This window comes from Tupaia chinensis, unplaced genomic scaffold, assembly GCF_000334495.1.
Source record: "Tupaia chinensis unplaced genomic scaffold, TupChi_1.0 Scaffold142961_1, whole genome shotgun sequence".
Taxonomy (NCBI): domain Eukaryota; kingdom Metazoa; phylum Chordata; class Mammalia; order Scandentia; family Tupaiidae; genus Tupaia; species Tupaia belangeri.
The window spans coordinates 1,424,165-1,434,721 of record NW_006202806.1 but is presented as its reverse complement, the minus strand read 5'-3'; the positions used below and the strand labels follow the sequence as shown (position 1 = coordinate 1,434,721).

General features: G+C 39.0%; 1 protein-coding gene across 1 annotated transcript in view; it reads right to left on the bottom strand.

The window, feature by feature from the left end:
* LOC102482631 (E3 ubiquitin-protein ligase RLIM-like) overlaps positions 1–984 on the bottom strand; it is a 7,638-nt gene extending 6,654 nt beyond the window's left edge. The window contains exon 1 of the mRNA XM_006163779.3: positions 203–984. Within this exon, the coding sequence (XP_006163841.1) occupies positions 203–437 (235 nt within the window). The 5' untranslated portion in view covers positions 438–984. The remainder of the gene's footprint in view (positions 1–202) is intronic.
* Positions 985–10,557: the final 9,573 nt, after the last annotated feature.

Genomic DNA, 10,557 nt, shown 5'->3' with positions numbered 1-10,557 from the left:
TCTTTCCCACTTAAAACAGTCAAACGCGACCAGGGAAATAAAGAAAACTTTGACCTTATCACCAAAAGTCACATAAATGAACGTCAGTTCCCATTTTACGAGCAGTCACAAGGTACCCCATCAGCTGGTGTCATTTCTCTATATACTCTTTGGCTGACACTATTACGAAGCTCCTTATCCACCCCATCCTGTCCCCTCTTACCTGACAGTGACTCGTCCGGTTTCACGTTTCTCGCAGGTTTTTCGGTGTCTTGGCCGCCGACAGCGCCTAGCGATTCCTCGTCTCTGGTCTGTTCGGATTCGTAAGTTTCTCCCTCAGAGCGGTGGGTCACAGATGGATGGGAACCCTCTTCTCGAGGTGGCCTGTCCATCGGACGCCTTAGGTAGATAGAAAATCTGCCTTCTCCATCGTCGTCGTCGGAATCGCTGCTGTCCATGTCGGCAAGCACCGGGACACGGTCAAAGGAATAACCGCCTTTTCGGTCTCCTTCACGCGTCTGGTGTGTAAAGCAGTGCGCAAGCGCACTGGCCCGGACGACCGTTACCCCCCGCAGAGGCTCCGCCCCCAAAGTAACGGAAACTGCTTTGCACTCTGCCTTCTCCAGGCGGGTAGAACTAGCCCCGCCCTGAGCCCAGCGCGTGGGGGGGCTCTGTTGCCTAGGCAGCCATTGTAGATAGGTACTGTGTTGTGAAATAGGCCCAGGGGAGGTCAGGCAGCATGACGATCAAAGCCAACCCTACTGGCAAGGCTTACCGTCTACCAAGCACTCTCCTTCACCTCCTTCCACCCGCCCAAGTTTATTCCCAGGCTTGCAGGAGGTGTTTCCAGTGTGATGTACCCAGGTCGTTTGAATTCTAAATGACAAAACCCAATGCTGCTCCCTACGTTATAGGGACTGCCTTTTTCAAAATATCAGGCCATAGGCATTCAAGTTAAATGCAGTCATTCTCATGGTCAAGTGCCCAGGAACGTCTCTTGGTCTTTTCTCCTCAAGAGACGCTCACTTAGAAAGCTCGCCATTCTTGCTAATTCACCAGAGCTACAGCTCGGTTTCTGCAGTTGGGTCCTCCCTTAACCCCTCGTGCTTTCACCCTGCATTATATTGTCCCTCCAGCTTAGTTAAAAAGAAATCCCTAAGGGAGTCACCACAAAGCGTCCAGTTTCATGTTCACTTTCCCTTCACATGAAGCTAAAGACTGAAACACAACTAACCAGCACATCTTGGGCACTATTAAAAATAGATCCATAATACAAGGCCGGCAGGTGGCTAGTGGTTAAGACTCCCACATGGCCAACCTTGGTTCACTTCCTAGACTTAGTGGCTTGCTTTCTCACTTGCTCTCCCATCCCCTGTCAACTTAAAATAAATGTTCTTTTAAAAAATAGGTCCATAATAGTGATTTTGCTACAGTAATAAGGGTTGACTAGATTGATGTTCTGCCTATATTACTGCAGCCATGATGGCTTGGTGGAAACAGTGCTCATTTGCAATGTTATCTAAATAGGCGGCTAACTTTCTGGACTCAGTATTACAAGCCTTACTTAACATTTCCTTTGAAATTTTGGATTTAAGTTGTTCCCAAAATGAAATGAATTGAAACATGCTACACAGTTTGCTGATTTTAAAAAGTAATCCATCCAGGGACCAGCAGATGTCATAATGGTTACGTGGCTGGACTCCCATGTTGTCACCCATAGTTCAAGTCTCAGACCAGTGACTTAAAACTCATGCTGGGTGCTTGTGTGTGCCTAAAATCTAGAGAGGAGACTGGAGGAGAAGGTATTGTGGTGTGGCCATACCCCCTCGGGGGTGATTTCTCTCTCTGGCAAGCACAAAAGCCCTACCATAATAATAATAATAATAATCCATCCAACAGTAACTGAGTCCCTTACTGCCTTAGCTACTAGAGGTAATGTGGGACATTACAATAGTCTGCACTCCCAAGAGATTCCCATATCAGGTGAGGGAAATATCCCATAAAATGATCAAAGTACATATACTGCTGTAAGAGATTTGCATATGTAATGTTATATAGGTGTGGACAATTGCATGGCATTGCTTATTTAAGGTAGTTCAGAAATGCATCACAGAGATACCCCCTTTAAATTTGAATTTTAAATATAATTTAGGTGCTTATTCCCAATCATTTTTCAAATAAGATACAATAGAAAAGTCAAAATCTGCTCAGATATACCCCAGTTTTACCAAAATGGCTGGGCCAACTTTTATAAGTGCTTGATCTAATGAAACTATGTCTTATGTTTTTTCAAGAAGTTTCATGTTTTATATTTCAATCTTTAATCCATTTTGAGTAATTTTAGTATATGGTAAGATAAGGATCTATTTCCATTCTACTGCAAATGGATATCCACTTTTCCCAGCTCCATTTACTGAAGAGACTTTTTCCCCTTTGGATCTTCTCAGTAACTGTCCAGAAGAGACTTTTTCCCCTTTTGATCTTTTCAGTAACTGTCCAAAAAAATCAGCTTGCTGTATAAACATAGATTTGTTTCTAGGTTTTCTGGTCTTCACTGGTCTATGGATCTGTTTTTTGTTTGTTTGTTTGTTTTTGTTTTGTTTACTAAGTACCATGCTGTTTGTGTTATTATAGCTTTACACTGAATTCAAAATCCATCATTGTTAATACTCCAGTTCCATCATTTTTGCTCAGGATTTCTTTGGCTCTTTGGAGTCTTCTGTAATTTTATGTAAATTTTATTATTATTTTCCTTTCTATGAATAATGTGATTAGTATTTTAATAGGTATTGTATAAATTTGTAAGTTGCATTTGGAACCACTTCAGGACGTTGCTGTGGACAACAAGTTTTTAAATAAAACTTCAAAAGCACAGACAACAAAAGCAAAAATAGACAAGTTATATCAAACTAAAAAGTGTCTGTATAGCAAAAACAATCAACAAAGCAAAGAGACAAAATGGAGAAATACATTTGCAAACCAAACACTTGACAAGAGATTAATGACAAAATTATACAAATTAACTCAACAACAAAAATAGAAATAAGCCAATTTAAAAATGGTCAAATGACCTGAATAGGCATTTCTTCAAAGAAAACATACAAACACCTAACGAGCATATGAAAAAGTACTCAACATCACTAATCATTAGGGAAATAGAAATCAAAACCACAATGAGATATCATTTGATTGCAGTTAGAATGGCTATTATCAAAAAGACAAAAAGTAACATGCTGGTTAGGATGTAGGGTAAGGGGAACACTTTCACAATGTTTATGGTATGGAGGTGAAGGAATTCACCCTCTGAGGTCACTGAAAATTACTAACAATAGCCAGATTAATAAAACTAAAAAGGCATACATATTCATTTTAATTTGTACATGTGCACATGGAAATCATACAAAGTGTTAATCCCAGTAAAGGCCAGATTACTGTAGGTTTTATACCCCATGGAGTAGGAAAATTTCGGAGTTCAGCTAAGAAAGGGGGACAGGGAGAAAATGCATAGTCTTGTCTTTCTTGGCTAGGTGTCAGACCTCTAATCATCCTGTTCCAAGAAAGATGCATCTCAAGCTTGCTTTACTTCACTTTAAATAGATGTAACTTTCTTCTAGGAAAGATTAGCAAGTTAATCCTTGTGGCTTCAGACCCTCTGGATAGTTATCTCAGAACTATGCCAAAGAAGTATATTTTAGGCTGTCTTATTTTGGTTCTCCACAGTCTCCCTCTTAGAACTTTTAGAAAGTTTCAAATATTAAAGTAGGATTGGTAACTAAAAAATTACCTAAAAAGGAGAAAAACACAAATGTGAAAGGAACAAATTTTAAATATTTTGTCCCATATCAGTTTCTTAGTCTTGAGAATAGGTCACTTCAGATGCTGCAGGTAAAAATCTCGAAGTCAGGTCTCTGAAAGAGGCACTTCTTTTTTCTTTTTTTTTTTTTGGAGAAGTTTTCGCTGTAGGGCACGTGCGCTCGCCAGACAGACAGAGAGAGACAGAGAGACAGAAATCACCCCCCAGGGGGGATGGCCATGCCGCAATCCCTTCTCCTCCACTCTCCTCTCAGGATCTTGGGCACACACGCACACGCACCCGGCGTGAGTTTTTTAAGCCACCGGGTCCGGGACATGAACCCCAGTCGACTACGTGGGAGTCCAGCGACATAGCCATTACGCTAACTGCTGGTCCCTGAAAGAGGCACTTCTAAGGAAACAAAAGAAAAACAAAAGTTAATATCTGGAGCAATTTATATACTGGTTTATTTGGAGTCTGCAGAGGAGAAGTGTGAGTAGGTTTTAGATGTCAGTTTCAAAGCACCTTTAGTTAAAGTGTAAATAGCAGGCCAAGACAATCTGACCGATTTTCTTGGTTGATAGTCACAAGATCGTCTTAATATAAACTGTTGAAGTGGTTCTTCTTCAAAGTCAAGTTGACCAGTCCCTGTTAGTAGGCACTCAGGACAAAGTAGTTTCAATTTTAGCAAGAGTAAGTCTGAAAAATAGGAGGAAAAATGGGGAAATATTTGTCTGGAAATTCCAGATATTGAATGAAACTACAAATTCAGGATCCAGGTTTTTGTTTGTTTGTTTGTTTGTTTGTTTGTTTGAAGAGACTTTTTTGCTATAAGACACGTGTGCTCTCTGGAGAGACAGAAAGAGAACAAAAAAGTACTCCCCAGGGAGATGCACACACCGCAATCCCTTCTCCTCCATTCTCTTCTCTGGACCTTGGGTATGCACGCACATGTGCCCAGAGTGAGTTTCAAGTTGGCCAGAACTCAAACCACAGTCACCAATGTGGGAATCCAGCTCCTTAACCATGGTGCCACCCCAGGATCCAGTTTAAATAATAAAATCTTACAACAGTTATTTAGAATATAACAGATGCACTATAGTTTTCTTCTAATACATATTTTTTTCTCCTTCCAAATCCCTCTCTTTTACCAAAGATAAGCATCATAAAAGTAATATATTTGCAATGTAAGTTTAGTCTCAATTTGGCCTGATTACTTGCATAAAATACAACAAGAATACTGATTGATTAAGTTGATTATTTTGGAGAGGTTTTTGCTATAGGGCACGTGCACTCACCAGAAAGGCAGAGAGTGACAGAGAGACAGAAAGCGAAAAATCACCCGCCGGGGGGGATGGCCATGCCACAGTCCCTTCTCCTCCATTCTTCTCTCAGGATCTTGGACACACACATACACGTGCCCAGCATGTTTTAAGCCACTGGATCCAGGACTCAAACCACAGTCGACTACATGGGAGTTCGGCAACATAGCCATGATGCCAACTGCTGGTCCTATTGGTTTTTTTTTTTTTGATTTTCAGGTTATATTTTTTAAAAAGCTTCTAAAAAGCTTCTCAGGGCTAGAAGTCCAAGTCAGAACTTACCATCTGACTGTGTCTTTAAGTAGCTGGACTTGGATTAATTCAGTTGCCAAAAGGTGAAGTTTCCGGGCTGGTCAGCAAGAGGTATTCTTTACTCATTTACTTACAAGGCAAGACTATTGTATTCCAAGTTTTCAGGAACTTCTATTGACTTTCATAAAGTAAACTTTTGTTCCTTAGTCATCTTGTCATAATTGAAGATAGAACATTCTAGTCAAAGCCTTGGCAACATAACCCGTGATTTTAGTTCCTGCTTTTTATTGAACTTATGCAAATAACCATAATGTGATAACATAGGAATACTCACAAATACTTAGCATGGAGGGATCAAGAAGAGAGAAAGTAAATGTTTCAATTCCGTTTTCAAAAGCACCCTTTACAAATTGCTACAGTTAGCTTAAAAGAAAAAAAAAGAAATCTTTAAATCTGTAAAACAAAGCATGGGAAAAAATCAGTAATATTTCAAACAAAAGTAATAAAAATGATAATTTTTCATGAGTTCAATCTCATGCAATTAATTCCCATTCTGTTGATTTAACAGTTTTACAAGTCCATTTTGGGGGAGCTTTTTTTTTTTTTTCTCTCATTGCAGTTCTTTACATTCTTTTCCAATCCAGTTGTATAATCTTAAAGACATCAGCAGAGTTCTGTATTTCAGAGTACCGGTGAGACTCTTTACGTTATTTCCATGAAGCTCCTTGACGAAAACTCTTTAGGATCATTCTTAACTGTAGAGTTTTCAGGAGTGTTAGAATAAATTAGCTGTGAAAAGCAAGGCATTTAAAACAGCCATGGTTCAAAAATATGATGTTTACCATTATCTTCAATTGACAATGAAATTTGGTCATTTCTGTGGCAGACAACAATTTAACACTAAAATTGAGACTGATGACATATCAAATGATGACTGTTAACATAGCAAGACATATACAATTTCTAGGAATTTCATACACCTTCAGACCATATTAATAACACATTATACAAGCATAACTCAAAAGAAAACTAAACATCATATTTGACAGTGTTTCCCATATAACCTTCACATTTCAAATAAGTCTAATTTGCCTTTCTTGGACATCCAGGGGCCTTGAGCAATTTCCAAAATTAGTTTGAGGTCAAAAGAATTATTTGGAACTTCAAATGTGACTTGGGAGATATGTCAAATATCAAAGGTTTAAAACACTCGATCCAAACAGGATATATGCAGGAAGATAGGACATTGGAAAAGGACTGCCTCGAATTATTTAGGAGGGAAAAAACTATTATCAACACCAGATAATAAAAATCAATCAGGACCCTCGAGATAAGTGAGGAGGCCAGGGCCTTTCACACCCTTATCAACTCCTATCAGTATTTCCCCCAGGATTCCCAGGTACAACTGACAGTAGAAAACAAGCTTATTAATTGCATGGTAGACATCAAAACCGCGTATTTGGCATTAACTGCCCAATTAACAGAAAAAAGTTAGAGGTGCCCATTATTGAAGACTTAGAAAAGCCTCATGAATAGATTTTTTCTGCAGTCATTAAAATTTAATGTAGGAGATACACATTTGACTCTCACTTCCTCTGTATACCAAAGTGTCCAATCTCTCCGTTCGGTAGATATTTGCTCTGCTAGTTAAATGCTCAGGACACATTTCTTCCCCCCCCAAAAAAAAGAAACAGCAGCTGCAAGTCCATGTACCCCCAAAACAAGGTCTCCATCTACAAATGTTGAGCCTCAAAAAGTAACCAAGCAAGGGTGAGTCTTTTCTTCCCCAAATAAAATACCTAGTGAATCCAGTGGCATGTGCAAATGGCATACCAGGATGGGCCAAGAATGCCAACCCTGTAAAACTTTACTCAGAGAAGATGTGACAATCCCTTTCATAAGATAATATCAACTTAAAAAGCAGCTCTGAGGGGTGGGCCTATGGAGTCAAATATGTTGAGGATTGGTACACTGCCGAACAAGCACAGATAGATGGCCCTACCCCTCCATGTGTAAGAAGGATAATAAAAAAACCTCAAAGGGAGGCTCCCAAAGATGAGATAGATGCCTACCCTGCTCTGTAATCAGACAGTTGGGGTGAATAAATCAATTTGGCTAGGAGAAAAAAGTGACTGGAAGGGCTGGCAGGCGGTATGGTGGTTAAGGGCGCTGGACTCTCACATGGCCAACCACAGTTTAAGTCCCAGACCTGGTGGCTTGTTTTCTCTCTCTGCCTCTCCCTCCCCCCCTCTCTCTCTGTCACTCTGTCCCTCTCTGGTCAAATTTAAATAAATAAATAAATAAATAAATAAATAAATAAAATAAAGCCAAATAAAAAATAGTTGTTTCTTTTTTTTTAAGTGTAATTTACAAGCATGTGCATCTGGTGTCTTTTTCAAGCTGCCAGAACTGGGATCTGAAATGTGGTTGGCCATGAGTGATCTGGCTCCCTATGCACTTAACACTGCACAACAGGGCCAGCCCCCAATTCAACTTTCCATGATATTCTAGTCAACCTCCAGGCTTCTTGACATACTTCCCATCTCTGTCTGAAATGGTAAGTGAAGGAGAGGCATTTTTAGAAAACTTCAGATATCAGCCAGACCAGAGATCAAAGAAAGCCCAAAATAAGATTACTTTCCAGAGGAAAAACTACTGAATCTGCAGAAAGGAAATCAAGAGGTAAGAGAACTAAGTGTACAGAACAGCTATATTGGCAGCTCCTATGTGAAAAATTAAGGTTCCTGAGATGATACCATATTACTTTACTTGCACCAGAGTTGGGACTTCATTGGGCCAAAAGGCCAGGAAACCAGAGTCATTGATACTCTGAGCCCATGTCAGGAAACACTCAACTTTGAGGGCTATTAATTCATGTATTTCTGTGCATAAATTTTAGACAGTAAGATTAACTCCAGGTAACTTGCCTACTATTTTTATTATAAGCTCTTTGCTCCCTCTTAGTCTCAAACATATAGCTTCAGAATCAGAATCAGTTGTTAGGTATTGTTGGTCCCATCGTCTAGTAAGCAAAGATAGAAATAGGGGAGAAATACTGACCCCCACCACCAGCCTTTCCCTCACATCCCTCTTCTTCCTACTTCTCCCTCTTTCTAATAAATTAGCCACTTGTCCTTCCATCCAGTACATCACCAAGGGTTAGTCAAGTCAGCTTCCTCTATCTCTATCAATTCCTTCATTTTAATTAAGGTCCATTGGCCTGATTCAGATTCTTGTTATCACTTCTACAATCCCACATCTCAACCATTTCCTCTCATACCCATTTTCAACACAACTATCCATATCATTATTCCTAACTTGCAAATTTAATCATCCATAATCTGCCTAAATACTTGTAATGTCTTTCCATTGACGTGAAGATAAATCTCAACTTCTGAATAGGTCATAAAATTTCTCCATTTTCTGACCTTGGTGTGCCAGTTTAGCTCATTTCCTCGTACTTCATACACCCATGATTAAAGCCTACTACTTTTGTTGTTTTATACTGGTTAGCAGTTGCTATTCTCATTTCCTCGTACTTCATACACCCATGATTAAAGCCTACTACTTTTGTTGTTTATACTGGTTAGCAGTTGCTATTCTCCCCTTGTAGTCCCCTTTCATTCCCTTAAAAAAAATTGTTCATTTAAAAAGCAAACAAATTATCAGTGAAATCTATTTTTTTTAATTCTCAAATTAAATCACTGCTCCCTGAGTCTCTGTAACTGCACATATATGTTGCCTCTGTGTAGCCCAATTGTTTGTTACATGCTAATGACCAATCAATTCTTATTTTCTTTTTAAGTTTTTGTCATAGGGCACGTGTGTTTGCCAAAGAGAGGCAGAGAGAGATGAAGAGAGATAAAATAAGAAGTCACCCCTCAGGAGAATAGCCATGCCACATCTCCTTCTCCATTTTCCTCTCAGGATTTTAGGCATGCACACACACATGCCCGGCATGATTTTCAGGCTGCTGGATCTGGGATTCAAAGCACTGTCAATCCAGGGCCTTAACCAACACACCACCTGCTAGCCCTGACAAATCGATTCATTAAAATGCCTCCAGCTTTGTATCCACAACATGTAATAACATGTCTGACATTTAATAAACACTAAATATTTCAATTGCTAATTGAATGTAATCAAATCGACCCTTCTCAAGAACACTAATGATTATTAAAATTTCCTGAATAGGGAGTACAAATTCATGCCAAATTTTCATAATACTGCTAGTTTTGGCTGACGGAAGATGATCAAGTTTGAAAAAGACTTCCCTCTGTGAGGAAAATATCTGCAGTCAGAGATAACAAATACACTCAGAAGTCTATAAAGGAGATTGGGTGGTCTAGTGATTCTGTTCGTACCTAAAGACCTGCTGAGATCTGATTCGAAGAAAGAAGATTGATTTTCAAGCTAATGTTAAACGAGGCATCGAACTAATGTCAAAAGCACGATATAGACCTGAGATTCTTCATTGTCACACCAATAAAGTTACCATTCTTCCATCTCCCTTAGAACAAATGCAAGAAAGCCTGCTGTGAGCCCTGAATAAAACAATGACTAAATTTGCATGGCTCCTTAAGCTTCTCAAACTGTGTACCGACAGTGAATATATGCCCTATGATTAAAGAGACGCATGTAGACAGAGGTTTTTAAAAATTATAATGTCACATTTTAAGAGAAGTACTATTTTTCAATCCAAAATTTAGGCACAATGTCTTATATATGAAAAATGTTTAAATCTGAACATGTCATCATTAAAATTAATATTAGGTTAGAAAGCCTGAGATTATAATATTGGCAAATCCTTTATGAAAAGCTAAAGGGATACATTAATATCACTCCACAGTAAACATCTAAGAATTCAGAGTAAACAATATAAAATATGAACATATTTTATAAATATGAAAAATAAAAAATAAAATATGAAAAGACATAAAATATTTATTCTAGCTCTGCAGCAATGACCATAACAGTGTATTTAAGAATGGGTCCAACTAATGCTGTGATGGTTAAAGCGGCTGGATTCCACATAACAAGCTGCGCAGCTCAAGTACCAGACCTGGTGTCTTGAAAAACACACCAGGTGCATGTGCATGAGTGCCCAAAATCCTGAAAGGAGAGAGAAATGGTGGAAAAAGGATAAAGGGATTATGGCATGACCATTCCCCATAAGGGGTGCTTTCTTTCTTTCTTTCTTTCTTTTTTTTT